This window comes from Hyla sarda, chromosome 8 (assembly GCF_029499605.1).
Source record: "Hyla sarda isolate aHylSar1 chromosome 8, aHylSar1.hap1, whole genome shotgun sequence".
Taxonomy (NCBI): Eukaryota; Metazoa; Chordata; class Amphibia; order Anura; family Hylidae; genus Hyla; species Hyla sarda.
The window spans coordinates 221,819,551-221,840,126 of NC_079196.1; the positions used below are offsets into that span (position 1 = coordinate 221,819,551).

The window sequence follows — 20,576 nt, forward strand, 5'->3', positions numbered from 1 at the left end:
ATGATAGATAGATATGATAGATAGATAGATATGATAGATAGATAGATAGAGAGATAGATAGATATGAGATAGATAGATATGATAGATAGATATGAGATAGATAGATAGATAGATAGATATGATAGATAGATAGATATGATAGATAGATAGATAGATAGATAGATAGATAGATATGATAGATAGATAGATAGATAGATAGATAGATAGATAGATAGATAGAGAGATAGATAGATATGATAGATAGATCTTTTTAGAGTTTCTCACATATGGATTTCCACCTCTCTCCACAGTTGCGATGGCCACCTCTTCGTACCAAATAAAAAGTTTGGATGCCTTCCGGACAGGTATCTGGTGTATACATTTAACCAATAAATATGATCTCATTATAATTTATACAGAAAATATCATTAACAACAAGGCAGTAGAAAACAACTACTGGATATGATAAAATGCTAAACATTTTAAAAATCTATTTATTTAAAAACAAAATCCATCTTTGTAAAATCGTTGTCCTTACAAATCATTGTCATGGAAAATTACACCTATAGTTTCTTCATTCTGACCTTTTCTACATCCTCAAAGCTTCCTCCGGCTTTATCTATTTTCTTTTTCCTGATATACCTGATCGGACTGATAGCGAACTCCACCACCATCATAGTGATATACAGGAATCGGCACCTACACACCCCCATGTATCTATTCCTGTGTAATTTGGCCATTGTTGACATTTGCTACACAACGACCACAGTCCCTAAGTTGGTTGACATGTTCCTGACTGGTGACTATACCTTGTCCTTTGCCGAATGCTTCACCCAGATGTACTTCTTCCTACATGTGGCTACCACGGAGGACCTCTTGCTCTTCATCATGGCCTACGATCGATATGTAGCCATTTGTAACCCTTTACGTTATCACCAAATGTTGAATAAGAAGACCTGTATCCTCCTAATGGTTGTGGCTTGGATAACTGGATGTATCAACTCAACCGTTGCAACACTGACCACATCTAACATCCCATTGTGTTCTTCTAACGTTGTCCCTCAGTTCCTCTGTGAATTCAAAGCTTTCGCCAAAATCTCCTGCCCTAACACTGGTTTCCAGCTATTCTCTTACATGGAAGCCATAATATTTGGTGTAGGTCCTTTTCTGTGCAGTATAATGTCGTACACCCGGGTGATCATTGTTATCTTACATATAAAGTCTAGTGATGGCAGAAGAAAGGCTTTCTCCACCTGCTCGTCCCACCTCATAGTCCTCACCATGTATTATGGCACCTGGATGTCCGTGTATATTATGCCACCAATGGCCGACCCACGGCTCTTTGAGCTGACTCTTACCGTTTTATTTACCATGATCACCCCCATGTTAAATCCTTTGATTTACAGCGTACGGAATAAAGATGTCAGGAGGGCGCTACTGAAGATGTTTGGTTTCAGAGCAAGAGGAGAATGAAAGTTCATATATATATATATATATATATATATATATATATATATATATATATTTAGATAGAAAGGTCCAGCGATGATAACATGTCCTCCTGTGTGACCCCAACGGGAACATCACTCTTTACAATTTTTTTTTTTTTTATTCAATGGGACACTTTAAAATATATGCTCCGTTATTCTCAGTACTGAGGCTTTCTTTATAGCACTTTAATATTTGTATTTTGGCTTTCATTACATCTGTTATATGGGGTATCTGAGGGTGCTGTGTATTGTTCAAGGAAAACTGTCAGATATTTTCACCCGCACTATCCACAGGTACTGTGGATAGTGCGGGAGACGCTGATTCCAATGAGCCTTACCTTGTCCGGATCCGCCCGGCCGTTCGCCCGCAATTGTACTTTTATTCTATGTGTATATCTGTCTGTAACTGGCACGGGCGAGGTTTCTGCAGGTTAACTGGCACTGATGTCAGCGCTGCTTATGAATATTCATCCCCCCTCCCTCCAGTTAGGAGTGGTGAAGAGAGGGAGAACTAGAGGGAGGGTGGATGAATATTCATAAGCGGCGCTGACGTCAGTGCCAGTTAACCTGCAGAAGCCCCGCCCGTGCCAGTTACAGCAAGATATACACATACAATAAAACTACAATTGCGGGCAAACGGCCGGGCAGATCCGGGTAAGGTAGGGCTCGTTTTAATCAGCGTCTCCCAGTACCTGTGGATAGTGTGGGAGAAAATATCTGACAGTTTTCCTTTAATTATTACTTATTATGCTTTACTGGATGATATATGGTGCATATACACACGTCCAGATATCGCCACTGGCCAAGGCGGAACATCGCTGGAGCAGGACACTGGTGAACCCGTGGGTGCGTAGAAGATGGAGGGTATGGAGGCTATTTTTATATATTCACAAACCCCTACCTCTCCTGCCAGATAACCCCTTTAACTGTGCTTCATTCTAATACCTTACATATGTGTGATGAGATTGCTTCTGATACCATATTCATCTACTGTGCTTTGCAATGATACTGTATATAACCTAAAAATAACTCTTTTAAAGGAAAACTGTCAGCATGCTCCCCCCCGCACTAACCAGTGGTACTGGCTGGTAGTGCAGGGGACGCTGATCAGTTTGATGCCTACCATGCCTGGATCAGCCCTGCCGAAACTTTGTTTTTCGGTGTATGCTACTTAGGTGCTAACTGGCACAGGCCGAGGTTACTGGCACTCTGACATCAGCGCCGCCCAGCTCATCAATATTCCTCCCCTCCATCCGCCTCTTCCTCTTCTCCCCGCTCTGTAATAAGGAGGGGGAGGAATATTGATGAACTGAGCGGCGCTGACATCAGAGTGCCAGTAACCCCGCCTGTGCCAGTTAGCACCTAATTAGCATATACAGAAAATCGAAGATTTTGTCCGAACAGCGGGGTGGATCCGGGCACGGTAGGCATCAAACTGATCAGCGTCCAACCAGTACTGCTGGTTAGTGTGGGGGGAGCAAGCTGACAGTTTTCCTTTAACTTATGTATTAATCAGGGTTCTAGTACCATATTTATTAACTGTGCTCTGTACTGATACTGTATATATGTTCTAAATGTAACTTTTATAGAGTATTTATTTAAAACCGGAGTTCTGGTATCATATTTATTTACTATGCTTGGTTTTTGGTTCCATAATTATAAACTAACTTTTGTTTTTGTGGAACAGTTATTGAATTTCTACACACATATTAAAAAGATTTACACAACATGTGAGCATAAAAGCATTAATGTTTTTCTTTGCTATCTATGTATACCACCCTCATAACACCCAACTCATGGTGAGGTTTCTTCTTAGTGTACCCCTCTCATGCCTTTCGACCTGCGCTGTGTATAATTTTATATGTTATCTGTGTCTTAAAGGGGTACTCCAGCCCTAAGACATCCTATCCCCTATCCAAAGGATAGGGGATAAGATGTCTGATTGCGGGGGTTTCGCCACTGTGGCCTCCTGCAATCTCTCATGCAGCACCCACCTGTGTGAGCTCCACGCAGCGCTGGAGGCTCCGAGTCTGAAACGTTACGACCACGGGGCCGGAGTATCGTGACGTCACGACTCCATCCCCGTGTGACGTCACACCCCACCCCCTCAATGTAAGTCTATGGGAGGGGAGCATGACGGAGTCATGATGTCACGATACTCCGGCCCCGTGGTCGTAGCGCTTCAGACTCGGGGCCACCAGCGCTGCGTGGTGCTCACACAGGTGGGTGCTGCATGGGACATTGAGGGGGTCCCCAGCAGCGGGACCCCCACGATCAGACATCTTGTACCCTACCATTTGAATAGGGGATAAGATGTCTTAGGGCCGAAGTACCCCTTTAAAGGGGTATTGTAACAGTTTATGGATTTGCCATAACAGTGTTAAATAGCTACTTTTTTTATAAATAGTTTTTTAAACTGAAATACCTATTGAGTTTTCACAGAAAAAAAACAAGGGACCAAATAAAATAGCATAAGTACAGCAACAGAAAGAATACACAATGGTATGCATAAGAGAACCGCAAGGACCAAAGAGCAATAATAGTGGATGAACAATATCAAACCACAAGATTATGCTATTAATGAGAAAAAGAAAATAATACAATTGTAAACACTCAGCATCACATAGACAAGATGCAAAAGACTACAAAAGACATAAGAGGAATACAAAGGGAAAAGGGGAATGAAGGGAAAATATACAGGATGGGCCATCTATATGGATACACCTGAATAAGATGGGAATGGTTGGTGACATTAACTTCCTGTTTGTGGCACATTAGTATACGTGAGGGGGGAAACTTTTCAAGATGGGTGGTGACCATGGTGGCCATTTTGAAGTCGGCCATTTTGAATCCAACTTTAGTTTTTTCAATAGGAAGAGAGTCATGTGACACATCAAACTTATTGGGAATTTCACAAGAAAAACAATTTAAAGTTTAACGTTTTAACGTAACTTTATTCTTTCATGAGTTATTTACAAGTTTCTGACCACTTATAAAATGTGTTCAATGTGCTGCCCATTGTGTTGGATTGTCAATGCAACCCTCTTCTCCCACTCTTCACACACTGATAGCAACACCGCAGTTTCAGGTGCTGCACATCTTGTATCTTCACAGCATAGACAATTGCCTTCAGATGACCCCAAAGATAAAAGTCTAAGGGGGTCAGATCAGGAGACCTTGGGGACCATTCAACTGGCCCACGACGACCAATCCACTTTCCAGGAAACTGTTCATCTAGGAATGCTCAGACCTGACACCCATAATGTGTCAACTCTTGGAATTTGCCAGCTTCAGTACATAAAGAGGGAAACACATCATCATGGAGCAATTTCGCATATCCAGTGGCCTTGAGGTTTCCATTGATGAAGAATGGCCCCACTATCTTTGTACCCAATATACCACACCATACCATCAATGTTTGTGTTCCAACAGTCTTGGAGGGATCTATCCAATGTGGGTTAGTGTCAGACCAATAGCAGTGGTTTTGTTTGTTAACTTCACCATTCACATAAAAGTTTGCCTCATCACTGAACAAAATCTTCTGCGTAAACTGAGGGTCCTGTTCACATTTTTGTTTTGCCCATTCTGCAAATTCAGTGCGCCAATCTGGGTCATCCTCGTTGAGATGCTGCAGTAGCTGGAGTTTGGTGCCATTTGTGAGTAGCTAATATCCGCTGAAGGGATGTTCGACTAATGCCACTGACATGCGGCGAGTGCTACGCTGTGGGCTCTTGCTGAATGAAGCTAGGACAGCCACTGATGTTTCTTCATTAGTGACAGATTTCATGCGTCCACATTTTGGCAAATCCAACACTGAGCCAGTTTCACAACACTTAGCAAGCAGTTTGCTAACTGTAGCATGGGAGATGGGTGGTCTCGTAGGGATTCTTGCATTGAAATCTGCTGCAATGACCCGGTTACTGCGTTCACCAGACATCAACACAATTTCTATCCGCTCCTCAAGTGTTAACCTCGATGACATGTCAATGGCTGTAAACAAAGAGAAACTTGTAAATAACTCATAAAATAAAGTTACGTTAAAACCAGGCTCATCATTGTTTTTCTTGTGAAATTCACAATAAGTTTGATGTGTCACATTCCCCTCTTCCTATTGAAAAAACAAAAGTTGGATTCAAAATGGCCGACTTCAAAATGGCCGCCATGGTCACCACCCATCTTGAAAAGTTTCCTCCCTCACATATACTAATGTGCCACAAACAGGAAGTTAATATCACCAACCATTCCCATTTAATTAAGGTGTATCCATATAAATGGCCCACCCTGTATAAAACCCAATCAGTGTCCAGGGCGCACTATATAAGTGTCCCATGAGTCCCAAACAAGACAGAAACTGTCAAAAAAGGGGGAGGGGGCAAATAGTGCTCAAGCCTGACCCCATCACCATAGGATTTATTCATGGTGAAGACTCGCCAGGTGTCTATGGGGGCCGCAAATATCAATTCACCCCACCACACCACCAGACAGCCAGATAACCAATGTCCAAATGAACGTACCCACAATCGATTGTCTACTCCCACATCTGAGATATGAAGTCTGGTATAAAGAACCAATTGCAGAGAAAGGAAAAACAAACAACCAGCGTTCAGCGGCTGTATGGTCATACAGAAATAAAATAGCTAAAACATAGGGATGCTCTCTCTGCAATGGTCCCACACAGAGAGGAACAGGTCAATTTTGTTGTTCAAAGAGGCCGTGAGATATTCAAAAGATCTGATCTCATGAATACGGGTCAGTAAGGGTCATCAAGGGTAGGAAGAGGGGCCTGCCATTTCCAAAAATGAGCTATTAAAGGGGTAGTCCAGTGGTGAAAAACTTATCCCCTATCCTAAGGATAGGGGATAAGTTTGAGATTGCGGGGGGTCCGACCGCTGGGGCCCCCTGCGATCTCTCTGTACGGGGCCAGGCTCTCCGGCCAGATAGCGGGTGTCGTCCTCCGCACGAAGCGGCGGCCGGCACGCCCCCTCAATACATCTCTATGGCAGAGGCGGAGATTGCCGAAGGCAGCGCTTCGGCTCAGCCATAGAGTTGTATTGAGGGGGCGTGTTGGCCGCCGCTTCGTGCGGAGGTCGACACGCCCCCTTCCCGCGGGCTGTCGGGGCTCCGTACAGGAGATCGCAGGGGGCACCAGCGGTCGGACCCCCCGCAATCTCAAACTTATCCCCTATCCTTAGGATAGGGGATAAGTTGTTCACCACTGGGTTCACCACTGGACTACTCCTTTAAAGTCTTAGCTGAATGTGCATGAGAAGTTTTGCAGTTTTTTTTTAACCTAGAGTCTGAGGAAACATGTGAAGAATATGCACGACAGGGTCTAGGGGTAGATAATGTAGATGCAGGAAAAGAAGACACCTCTGTATCAGCAGCACAGTCCAAACATGAATTGTTGCATGAATGGATTTCATAACTTAAAGCGGTACTCCACTACTCAGTGTTTGGAACAAACTGTTCCGAACGCTTGAGCCGGCGCCGGGAGCTCGTGACATCATAGCCTTTGTTCCAAACGCTGAGCAGTGGAGTACCCCTTTAAAACACTTATTAAAACACAGCAGACAACACATTTTGAGAGTACTGCTACTCTCTTCCTCAGGTCCATATGGAGCATATTATCGACAACATATAAATACAGTCTTATCAGATTATAACACTGGAACAAATTGCAGGAATGCAATTGGACAGTCCATGAACATCAAAGTACAATAAACCAATTAAAAGCTTGATATTACTGATAAAGAGGGTAGAGATACACCTAAAACATCTAAGAGCAAGCAACTAGGTCCAAAACCCTACAATAGTCGGGCAGGGCCAAAGAATATGAAAAGCCATCCCAACAGCCCTACCACATCTCCAGCAAATGGGAGGGATAGCCACATTAAAGGAGTACTCTGGAGCAAAGTTATTTTATGGCATTGCGCAGCTAGCACGAAGTTATATAATAAAGTCAATTACCTCAGTAGTCTCACTTGCACGCATCCTTGACTTTTCCGATATCCGGAAGTACAGCCTGTCTGCCAGAATTATGAATTTCGTTCCCCGACCGCGGCCATCTTAGTAACGAAACGTCACCGCTCTCATAGTCTTCTCCTCTCTAAGCCTGCCCCCCTTGCCGCGATCCAGTCACTCCCATCCTTTGCATATTCATATAGTCTTCGTTTGCACAGCCGTCATTGGCTGGGCTGTGCAAACGTGTCAGAATATCCTCCGCCAATCATCGCGATCCGGCCGCGTGTGCGCACATACCATCTCCATGGGACTGGACATGTGATAACTGTAGGATACCCACGCCTATCAGCACGATCCAACCGCGCGTGCGCACATACAATCTCGCCGGGACCGGATATGTCATAATTGTAGGCCAATGATATCCCTGATAGTTACGCTGGCGTAACTAACAGCGATATTCTACAAACGACTTAGTAACTTTTTTTTAGCGTATCCTCAATTCAGAGCGCATGCGTGTGCTCACATAGCAACATCTACGCTGGGAGCCGAGTGCAGCGGTGGAGCTCCCTTTCATTGGTGCAGGGGAATGGAGGGGGAGGGAGACAAAGATAAAAGGGGTGTGTTTAGGGGTATGGGTGGCAGCGGGGGGTGTTTTTATTAAAATTATTAGGTAAGAAAGAGGGGAGGGGTTGAGGAGGAGGGAGGCACGGAGGGACAGGAAATTGTAGCAATGCAGCATGGGGGATGACAATTTTTACATCATCCTCCACACCACCATAACCAGGAAGTGGCAGAAAATACGTGGCCCCGCAGCGGGAGAATGGCTGGACCGATTTCAGAAATAAGTACATGCGCAGAGAGGTACAGCCAAGGGGAACATTTGGGGGGGTATACATTTTTAAATCAGAGTACTCCTTTAAGTGCTCACTTCCTTTCAGTCTGGCCTGGAACAGGAAACTGAATCTCCTGTACCACGTGGTATGAGTGACAGCCAGGAGGTAGAGGAGCTCGGCCACGCTACAGGGTGCAGGGAGGGAGTCGGAGGAGTTAACTGAGAACATAGGTAGGGTAGGGAGGGGGAAAAACATAGAGGGGGGAGTAAAAAAAAACATGGGGAGGGGGAGGGGGGAGTAAGAAGGACACAGGGAGGGGGCCTCCATGTCTATTTTGCTTGGGGCCCCCAAATTCCTTCAAACTTCCCTGGTTCTGTCACCACAATTTGCCACCTTGGGAAATCCTAATGCCAATATCTTTCTCCTAATGGTCCATATACTTATAAACTACCACACCTTGCTAACAGGAAATATAAGCAGGGAATATATATAAAAAATAAGACCCTTAGTTGAAGAACCTTGGCAGCAAAGCTGCTACAACTTATTAGGTTGAGAAACCGCAGCAGAGCCAAACTTAGAAATCATATAATGGCGCAGTTGTAAATAATGGAGCCGTTCAGAAGATGAGAGGTCATCTTAGTGGTTAGTAAGGGACCAATGATCTTGGGGTCTCTTGTTGAACTTACTTAGTATCCAGTGGATATGTCATAACTTATTATGTTGAGGAACCCCCAATAATGGCCCGATCCATCCTAGTGTAGTTGCAAATATCATGGTTCTCGCTTAGGAATTTCTAGCTGGCAGATAATAAGTTGCCTTTAGAACAGAAATGGGAGAGACAGGGGAAATTTTTGTCTTAAAAGAACTCGGGCTGGGTTTGAAAATAAATATGTTACTTAAAGGGGTACTTCGCTGCTCAGAGTTTGGAACAAACTGTTCCGAACACTGGAGCCGGTGCTGGGAGCTTGTGACGGCATAGCCCAGCCCCCTCATGACGTAACACCCCGCCCCCTCAATGCAAGTATGTGGGAGGGGACGTGACAGTCATCACACCCCCTCCCATAGACTTGCATTGAGGGGGTGGGGCATGACGACATGAGGGGGCGGGGCTATACCGTCACAAGCTCCCGGCGCCGGCTCCAGTGATCACGCCCCCTCCCATAGACTTGCATTGAGGGGGTGGGGCATGATGTCATGAGGGGGCGGGTCTATGCTGTCACGGGCTCCCTGCGTTGGCTCCAGCATTCGGAACAATTTATTCCAAACGCTAAGCAGTGGAGTAACCCTTTCCTGTCAATGCCATTTCGACACTTACTGTGTCCCGCTGATCTCCACTTTTTGGTATACAGGAAATGAAAATGTGAAAAGTGAAAATGGCGACTTCACCAGTGGAGGCGGGTCACCTCTGTGTGTTAGAACCAGACCAAGAATTGGGGCAGGGACCCCCGTCAGCATGCATCATTTGGGGACCGCTTTTTAAAAACATGATTGTGCTTGACAATAACAAAAACAGGGCATCACTATGTGAATTATATCATATTTTTCTCCATCACAAATATATAAAGTATAAATTTACAAAATGAGGTCTCCGGGGTTTAATTAATATATTTTTTAATAATATTGCAATGGGATCCCAGACCTAATAATGTAATACCCAAGTCATTGGTCCACGGAGAGGACATGACATCAGATGGCAGACTATTCAATGTTCTCGCACTGTATATAAGGCCTATAACACTGAGCCGATGATCCTCCACCCTGTTACACGTCTGAGGTGAGATGTGCTGAGACCTGAGGAACCTTCCACTACTTCAGTCCCATCTCATCACTATTCCCATTGTAGATGGTTGATGTGATATCTGCCATGATCTGATCACCAGCTACAACCATTTCTTACAGATATCCTCATGGTCTGTCTAGGATAATCTTGGTTACGTTTCCGTCATAAGTTGCTACCATGAGCCTGGATGTGACCAGGAAACCAACTCTACCAATGTTATGTTTTACCGTCAATTCCTTGAGTTCTTTGGAGATTTTCATGTTCTCAAAATATACAAGAAACAAACTGCTGATATTTATTTTGCCCTAAAGGGATAAAGATTGTAGGATTCTCTGAACTAAGCCGTAAGATGGAGATTTCCTATACTGATGACTATTCACACAGCAGAATTTGCGCATGTGGAATTCCGCCTCAGATAAAAGCCCAGTAGACTTCTATGGGATTCCGCCCTTCTATTCACACTTCTGAATTTCCGCGTGTGGAAGTTCAGAAGTGTGAATGGGAGTACGGAATCCCATAGAAGTCTATTGGCTTTTATTTGAGGTGGAATTCCGCAAGCAGAATTCAACACGCGGAAATTCTGCCATGGGAATAGACCTGTAGTCTACACTAAGACTAGATGAACATGCAGAGGATTTTTTAATGTTATATTTAACCCCTTAAGGACACAGACCATTTTGACCTTAAAGGGGTACTCCGGTGGAAAACTTTTTTTTTTTTTTTTTTTAAATCAACTGGTGCCAGAAAGTTAAATAGATTTGTAAATTACTTCTATTAAAAATCTTAATCCTTCCAGTACTTATTAGCTGCTGAATACTACAGAGGAAATTATTTTCTTTTTGGAGCACAGTGCTCTTTCCTGACATCTCTGTCCATTTTAGGAACTGTCCAGAGCAGCATATGTTTGCTATGGGACATTTCTATTATTGCACTGCTTTAAAAAAAAAATCTCAAACGTTTGTTATAAAATCAGTAGGTTTAAAACTGCTCCATTTTGACCACCTCTAACTTTCTTATTTTCCCGTATTCAGGGATGTGTGGGGGCTCATTTTATTGCGCCATGACCTGTAGTTTGTTTTAGTACCACTTTTGTATATGTGACTTTTTGATCGCTTTTTATAAATTTTTTTTGCAGTTTGATGTGACAAAAAAGCTGAAATTTGGGATTGTATTTTATTTTTTTACGTTGACGCCGTTCACTGTAGGGGATCATTAACATTATATTTTTATAGTTTGGACATTTACGCACATGACAATATCAAATATGTTTATTATTTATCGTTTTTTATGCTTTTTTGTTTTAAAATGGGGAAAAGGGGTGATTTAAAACCTTATTGGGGGAGGGGCTTTTTCAAAAACAAATTTCCCTTTTTTAACATTTATTTGACACTTTTTTTTTTGTCTGCATAGGGTACTATTTAGAGCAATCATCAGATTGCTAATACTGTTCAGGGTTTTGCATAGGGCATAGCACTGATCAGTATTATCGGCGATCTTCTGCTCTGGTCTGCTGGAAGGAGTGTGCACCTACTCTTAAAGGGTGACTCCAGTGATGCCGTCCCACATGCTCTTCACAGTTCGGTGTGGAGAGAAGCTGCTCATACCAGGTTGTCTGGATGCTGAGGCAACCATACCACGTCCGGCAAATTCCATGCACTAGTCCTATTCAATTCACCATACGATAGAACTCATCCTGCGTTGGTGCATAGGGTTAGTGGGACAGCTGGTGGGGGCAAACTCAAAGACAAATGCTATCACTCATTGTTCTCCATAAAAAGTGATGTTCTTCGTTGGATAAGCAATAAAAGCCATGGCTTGCTTATGTCCAAGAGCAAGTTACGTTTGAAATGCATCAGAAGCCATGTTTTACGTGGTTTATCCAATAAAGATCGTTTTTTATGGGCTACATCAAGTGCTGATTTAATTTCTCCAGTCTTACTGTATCATGGCCACTACAGATACTTATCATCTGGAAGTCAACAATAATACCCAGAACCACTAAGTTTCTCCTATTATTTTTCCTAGGCCCATTGCACTCTGGGAAAACATTCTCTACATATAGGGGGAGGTAGAGAGTTGGTCCTCTTCGACTCCGTTGTCTAAGGGTCCACATGCACCAGGAGTCGTCCCTGACATTGCCTTCTCTGAATGCCCTTTCACAGAAAATAAACTAAATTTATAACCATTATGAGAACATATTAAGACAACCGCTACTTGTGTATTACAGTGTGATCCATCCTGATGGAGAATTATACATTTAATATATTTGTTTTGACCTTTACGACACATGAGGAGAATAAGCCATTTTTATCTTTTTTCTTTGTCTTAATTTACCTCACCGGAGTTCTTGCTAATTCGGCCACCATTATAGTGATATATAGAGAAGAGCACTTACACATCCCCATGTACCTATTTCTATGTAATTTATCCATCGTTGATCTTTGCTACACAACCATCACAGTCCCTAAGTTGATTTACATGTTCCTAAGTGGTGACTATGCATTGTCCTCCGCTCAATGCTTCACCCAGATGTACTTCTTCCTACATGTGGCTACTACAGAGGACCTTCTGCTGTTCATCATGGCTTATGATCGCTATGTCGCCATTTGTAACCCTCTACATTACCATCGTATGTTGAGTAAGAAGATCTGTGTCCTGTTGATGGTAGTTGCTTGGGTCAGTGGTTGCATAAATTCAACTTGCGCTACAATAACTTCATCTAATATCCCTCTATATTCTAACGCAGTCCCACAATTCTTCTGTGAATTCAAAGCTTTCGCCAAAATTTCCTGCCCCAATGCCGCTTTTCAGTTATTTGGCTACATGGAAGCTGTAATATTTGGCTTTGGACCTTTTCTATGCAGTATAATATCTTATGTTAAGGTTATCATTGTTATATTACATATAAAGTCTAGTGATGGCAGAAGAAAGGCTTTCTCCACTTGTTCATCCCACCTTATGGTCCTCAGCATGTTCTATGGCACCTGGATGTCCGTGTATATAATGCCACCCATGAAAGATACCCGGGTCTTTGAAATGACTCTTTCTATTCTGTATTCAACCATTACTCCCATGTTAAACCCTCTAATATACAGTGTACGAAATAAAGATGTAAGGAGGGCTCTACTGAAGCTGATGGGGTGCAAAGTCAGAGGAGAGCAGGGTTAATCTATAGACGTATACAGTTAGTTTTAGCTTTAAAGGGGTACTCCGGCCCTAAGATATCTTATCCCCTATCCAAAGGATAGGGGATAAGATGTCTGATCGATGGGGTCCTGCCGCTGGGGACTCACTCAATCTCTCATGCAGACACCCACCTATGGTAGCTGCACAAAGCGATGTTCTCTCCGTGTCTGAAGGGTCATGACTAAGGGGCTGGAGTTTTGTTGGATAGGGGATAAGATGTCTTAGGGCCAGAGTACCCCTTTAAGGGAATCTATCAGCAGTATTAAGTCATCAAAATCGCTGGCAGTCCTACACAGAGGTCGGGGTCGTCTGTTGAGAAAAACATTATTTGAGGTCCCAGCTGCTACCACGGAAAGTGTCCTGGAGGTGTGCTCTTAGAAACATAGAATGTGTCTGCAGATAAAATCCACTTGGCCCATCTGCTCTTCAAATTAGGTACCCAGAGCACTAAATATTGAGAGCTTCCACAGCGCCTCCAATAATTGCAGCTTTAGTGGTTTCCTGATTGGACACTAGAGCTGTCATAGATGAGGGGAGGGGTCTGTGAAACAGCACAGAGAACTCTAGGTCCCTATCTCACAGAGCAAGCCCTCAGGACACTTGGCATGGTGGTAGCCATAACAATGTATTTGTTACACACGGTAAGGGTACAGAGACTCCTCCCCCTGATCTCTGTATAATGGCCTAAAACTTCTGAAAAACTTCCTTTAAAGAGGTACTCAATCCCTAGACATAATATCCCCTGATCATGCAGGGGGGGGTCTGGCCGCTGGAGCTGCACTCAATCTACTGCCCGGCACCCCGGAGTTCTTAGCATTTATGTGACGTCACACCAAGCCCACTCCATTCATGTGTATAGGAGGGGGAATGATGGCTGATGGGATATCACAACTCAGTTATAAATTATGAAATATGGTCATTAAAATATGAATTATGAAAAATAAAAAATGTAATCAATACAATTAACATCTAAGCTGATTAGTTCTTAGAAATATTAGGTTCTATTTGACATTAGATGACGTAAATACACAGGTATTATAAAAAAAAATATGCAGATTTATTGGTTATAGGCAATAAACATTATAAACACAATAGTAATGAAAAGATGAAGGAGACATAAAGTGCAGGATTTCTTTTATTCTTCGTGTAGGTGAAATTGCAGCCTGACCGGACATGGACTCCACCAACAGACTAGGTAATAACAGCCTGTTTCACACTGCTCTAGTGCTTCATCAGATTACGAGTTCTCACCTGTGCACAAGGAGTTTAACACCCCTTAGCTCCATGACGCAGGTGAGGAGGCACGTACAATTTGCTCAATAGCTTGGACAAATACAAAAATGTGAAAATACAATTAAAAACATGTACTTAGTCTGCTTTTCTTGCAACAATATTAAATAAACAACTTAGGCCCAATCTATCGTTCAAGCCCAAGTTTCCCAGAGCCTGTGTCTCAAGTATCCCCCTTTGCCTCGTGTTGGAATAATAGCTTCCTTCTGTCTATGCCATCCTTGCAAAATATTCTCTCAATGCCACAAAATTTTAAGCAACGATGGTCACTGTTATGATGTTCTTGAATATGAGCTATAAATCTTGGGGTTCCTTTTCCTGTTTTTATGGAATGTACATGTTCTCTGAACCGGGTGTGTAGGGCTCTAATCGTACAACCAATATAAAATTTGGTGCAAGGGCAAAAGATGGCAAAGACAAGGAAGTTGGTACAGCAGCAAATAGAATCTTTTATATTAATACTGATCACACCTAGGGATATACATTTGTGGGTATGCATGAACGGGCACCAAGAGCAAGAACCGCACCTGTAGTTCCCTTTCGGTGCGGTAGCCAGTTGGCACAATTTTTTTTGAGAAAATTCACTGTGTGAAAGAATATCTCCTAGATTTTAAAATTTTTCAGAAATTAGAGGTCTGTTCACACTAATGTTAATCAAATCAGGGTCATTTTGGATGATAGACCAATGTTTTGTGATAACACTTTTTATTTTTTCAGCCATAGGACTGAAGGGAAAAGTAAAGGAGAATTGTTCTTTTTTCTTCTTGTTTTCAGTATTGGAATGGTGTTTTCTATGGATTAATGACACATAATCCTGTGATTGGGCTTTTGCGAGAGCTTGGTTCAGTACTTCAGGAGGATATCCCCTGCTGCAGAACCTATTACAAAGATCTCTGGCTTGTCTATTGAAATTGGAATCGTTGTCATTGATCCGTGTGAGCCGCAGAAATTGGCTATGGGGAACAGAGGACTTAGTGTGAACTGGGTGGTAGCTGTTACCGGCTGTAGTAAAGCGTTACCGGCTGTTGGTTTTCGATACCCTGATATGCTGACATGTCCATCAATGTTTTTAATTTGTACATCAAGAAAGTCGAGTTGTTTAGGGCTAATGTTAGATGTGAATTTTAATTCATGTTGTTATTATGATTTAGATGTGTAATAAATTCTAGGAAACCCTCCTCCATGCCAGTCCATACGATGAAGACATCATCAATGAAACGGCAATAACAGTGGATGAAACGTAGGAAGGGATTGCTAGGATTGAAAAGAAATATTTTCTCAAAGGTGGCCACATACAAGTTGGCCGTTGTGCCCATTGCCACTCCTCTGACTTGGGAATACCATGTATCATCAAATTGGAAAGTATTGCATGATAGTATAAGTTTCAATATGTCACAGACGAACCTGATAAAATTGTCACTTTTGTCAGATTCTTTCAGAAGATCAACTACACAAGCCACTCCCAGAAAACTAAATCTGAAAAAAATGTTTAATAACAAAATTTCCATAGTTTTGCATAAAGAGGGTGAAATACCAGTAACTATTGGTTCATTGGGTTTCAGCGCACTGTTGGATGCAAGTCCCAAAGAAAAGGACTGCCTGTTTGCTCTCGTGGATCTTCTTGAAGAAGGATACTCCATCAGTCCCACGGAAGATGTCCTGCATGTCCCGGACTTTAGGGGAGGACTAAAATCTTTCTTCTGCCCCCCAACCCAGTCCGGATCGAATATAGATTTGTTTCAAATGAAGGTCCTTGAAGATATGAGAGGACTAATATACCCCACCGATCCCCCTAATCTAATAGCAGCAGAAATAAATGCATCAAGTAAGCTTAAAAAGATTAAAAATATTATCATAAAAAAAAGCTGACAAGGGGGGGGGGGAACGTGGTCCTAATGTCAAAGTCCAATTATATCAGTGAAGCCATGAGACAATTGGGGAATATTTCTGTGTACCAAAAACTACAGTGTAACCCTACACCTAAGCTGCTTGAAAAATTGCGGTAATTTTTCAGACACTATGCGAATATTGGCGTACTGTCAGAAAAATCAGCTGCAATATTACTTCCCACTCATCCTAAATATGCACAGTGGTACTTTCTTCCCAAAGTCCACAAGACTTTGGTATCCCCTCCCAGATGCCCCATTGTGTCCGGGATGGGTTCAGCAACAGAACCCATCTCCCAGTACATAGACTGGTTACTGAGACCATTGTTGCAGAATGGACAAGTGATTTTTTACATACCGTAGTAGATTTGGTCTGGCCCGAGAAGTTCTTTCTCACATCCATCGATGTGGAATCCCTCTACACAAGCAGAATTGACCCCAGAATTTGAGAGTGGCTTGTGTAGGGGATCTTCTGAAAGAATCTGAAAAAAATGACGATTTTATCAGTTTCGTCTGGGATGCATTGAAACTTATACTATCATGCAATACTTTCCAATTTGATGCTACATGGTACTCCCAAGTACGCGAAGTTGCGATGGGCAGGCCGATGGCGTGCACCCTCTCCAACGTGTATGTGGCCACCTTTGAGAAAAGATTTGTTTTCAATTTTAGCAATCCCTTCCTACGTTTTTTTTTTTAAACTTCTTTTATTTATAAATTTTATATTTACACAATATTAATTAATCCACAATTAAATATTCCATATCCCACCCACCCTCCACCCCTCCCTGTGTGGAAAAAAAAACAGAAGCAAAGGAATTAATATAAAAATAAACAAGTTGGAGGATACCCCACGACAATACCTATTTAGAATTGTAAAGAACCAAACTACCACTTACCCCATACCCTCTCAAATTCTCTTTGTTTCTTCTTTGACTTACCTATTCTAAATCTTTCATAACTTTTAACCCCTTGGGGACGGAGCACATTATAACACTAAGGACGGGAGCATTTTTTGCAAATCTGACCACTGTCACTTTAAGCATTAATAACTCTGGGATGCTTTTACTTATAAATTTGATTCTGAGATTGTTTTTTCGTGACATATTCTACTTTATGGTAGTGGTAAATTTTCGTCGATACTTGCATCATTTCTTGGTGAAAAATTCAAAAGATCTGATTTTTCTAGCTTTGAAGCTCTCTGCTTGAAAGGAAAATAGACATTCCAAATAAATTATATATGGATTCACATATACAATATGTCTACTTTATATCTGCATCATAAAGTTGACATGTTTTTACTTTTGGAAGACATCAGAGGGCTTCAAAGTTCAGCAGCAATTGTCCAATTTTTCACAAGATTTTCAAAATCTGAATTTTTCAGGGACCAGTTCAGTTTTGAAGTGGATTTGAAGGGCCTTCATATTACAAATACCCCACAAGTGACCCAATTATAAAAACTACACCACTCAAAGTATCCAAAATGACATTCAGTAAGTGTGTTAAGCCTTTAGGTGTTTCACAGGAATAGCAGCAAAGTGAAGGAGAAAATTCAAAATCTTCATTTTTTACACTCGCATGTTTTTGAAGACCCAGTTTTTTTATTTTTACAAGTGATAATAGGAGAAAAAGCCCCCCAAAATTGGTAACCCAATTTCTCTCGAGTAAGGAAATACCTCATATGTGTATGTCAAGTGTTCAGCGGGCGCAGTAGAGGGCTCAGAAGGGAAGGAGCAACAATGGGATTTTGGAGAGTGAATTTTGCTGAAATGGTTTTTGGGGGCATGTCACATTTAGGAAGCCCCTGTGGAGCCAGAACAGCAAAAAAAATACCCACATGGCATACTATTTTGGAAACTACACCCCTTAAGGAATGTAAGAAGGAGTACAGTGAGCCTTAACTACCCACATGTGTTTGATGACTTTTTGTTAAATTTGGATGTGTAAATAAAAAAAATTAGTTTTTACTAAAATGCTGGTTTTTCCCAAAATTTTACATTTTTACAAGGGGTAATAGGAGAAAATGACACCCAAAATTTGTAACCCCATCTCTTCTGAGTATGGAAATACCCCATGTGTGGACGTCAAGTGCTGTGCTGGCGAACTACAATGCTCAGAAGAGGAGGAGCGCCATTGAGCTTTTGGAAAGAGAATTTGTTTGGAATGGTAGTCAGGGGCCATGTGCGTTTACAAAGCCCCCCGTGGTGCCAGAACAGTGGACCCCCCCACATGTGACCCCATTTTGGAAACTACACCCTTCACAGAATTTAATAAGGGGTGCAGTGAGTATTTACACCCCACTGGCGTTTGACAGATCTTTGGAACAATGGGCTGTGCAAATGAAAAATTAAATTTTTCATTTTCCCGGACCACTGTTCCAAAAATCTGTCAGACACCTGTGGGGCGTAAATGCTCACTGCACCCCTTAATACATTACATGAGGGGTGTAGTTTCCAAAATGGGGTCACATGTGGGGGCGTCCATTGTTCTGGCACTATGGGGGCTTTGTAATCACACGTGGCCTTCAATTCCGGACAAATTTTCTCTTCAAAATCCCAATAGCGCTCCTTCTCTTCTGAGCATTGTAGTGCGCCAGCAGAGCACTTTACATCCACATATGGGGTATTTTCTTACTCAGAAGAAATGGGGTTACAAATTTTGGGGGGCTTTTTTCCTAACACCAGCATTTTAGTGAAAAAAAATTTTTTTTTCATTTTCCCATCCAAATTTAATGAAAATGCATCAAACACCTGTGGGGTGTTAATGCTCACTATACCACTTGTCACGTTCCGTGAGGGGTGTAGTTTCCAAAATGGGGTCACATGTGGGTATTTATGTTTTTGCGTTTATGTCAGAATCGCTGTAAAATTAGCCACCCCTGTGCAAATCACCAATTTAGGCCTCAAATGTACATGGTGCGCTCTCACTCCTGAGCCTTGTTGTGCGCCCGCAGAGCATTTTACGCCCACATATGGGGTATTTCTGTACTCAGGAGAAATTGCGTTACAAATTTTGGGGGTCTTTTTTTCCTTTTACTGCTTGTGAAAATAAAAAGTTTGGGGCAACACCAGCATGTTATTGTAACATTTTTAATTTTTTTACACTAACAGGCTGGTGTAGCCCTCAACTTTTCCTTTGCATAAGGGGTAAAAGGAGAAAAAGCCCCCCAAAATTTGACGTGCAATTTCTCCCAAGTACGGAAATACCCCATATGTGGCCCTAAACTGTTTCCTTGAAATACGACACGGGAGGAGGGAAATTACGGCACTTGACTTGACTACAGACGAGGGAGGAGGGAAATGCGGACGTCAACGCCGACCCTGCAGGGCGGGCTGACAACAACATGGCCGCAAACGTTGTCAGCAGTCACGAAACACCAAAAAACTACACTACTTCCTGCACATAGGAACAGTAAGTATAACGGAAATAATATGCATTATTGGCACAGCAAGCATATTAGAGAGTTAAACAACTTTACACAATGGGCAAATGTATTGATAAAGTCATAGCAGCGGAGTACCCCTTTAAGGACAAAGGGCATACCTGTATGCCCTGAATCCTTAAGCAGTTTGAAGCAGCCCCACTGCTGCCTGGTGATCTGTGGCGGCCATTGTTACTGTGATGCTCTGTCTGTGGGGCAGTATGGCTTGAAGCCAAGGGCTTGGTCAGGCAGCAATGGAGCTTCCTGACCACTGGGTCATTCCCCCTGTGGGCTTGGTGTGGCGGGGCAGTGGTCGCCGCAGGGAGCTACGCCAGTGTTAGGTTAGGGACCCACTCTGAATAGTTGACCTTGATCTGGCGAGAGGGCTTGTACTTTTTGATCAAAATGCATAATAACAATCTGTTAGTTTTTGAAATTATGCTGAGAAGCAAATAGATCAAATTACAAATTTTGGATGTGCGACAAATAAAAAATTTTGGATGTGAAAGGCAAACGACGTAAACGTAAAAAAGTATCAAACACCAAAAATACAGATTTTTAATCACATCATATATATCAGAAAAATGCGATCAAAAAGACCCATCAAAACAGAAATGGTACCGATAAAAAAAACTACAGATCGCAACGCAAAAAATTGGCCTCATACATTCTAGTATATGGAAAAAAATGGGCGCTGCAAGGAGATTGTGGCCGCTTTGATAGGGGATAAGATGTCTATGGGCAGAGTAC

At 42.4% G+C, this 20,576-nt stretch overlaps 2 protein-coding genes across 2 annotated transcripts; both read left to right on the plus strand.

Moving 5' to 3' along the window:
* The first annotated feature begins 528 nt into the window (after positions 1-528).
* LOC130285337 (olfactory receptor 2K2-like) lies at positions 529-1,452 on the plus strand. The gene has a single exon (XM_056536695.1). It carries the CDS (start codon positions 529-531, stop codon positions 1,450-1,452), a length of 924 nt encoding a protein of 307 aa, XP_056392670.1.
* A 10,994-nt stretch (positions 1,453-12,446) lies between these two features.
* LOC130285338 (olfactory receptor 24-like) lies at positions 12,447-13,211 on the plus strand. Its single transcript, XM_056536696.1, has one exon. It carries the CDS (start codon positions 12,447-12,449, stop codon positions 13,209-13,211), a length of 765 nt encoding a protein of 254 aa, XP_056392671.1.
* Positions 13,212-20,576: the final 7,365 nt, after the last annotated feature.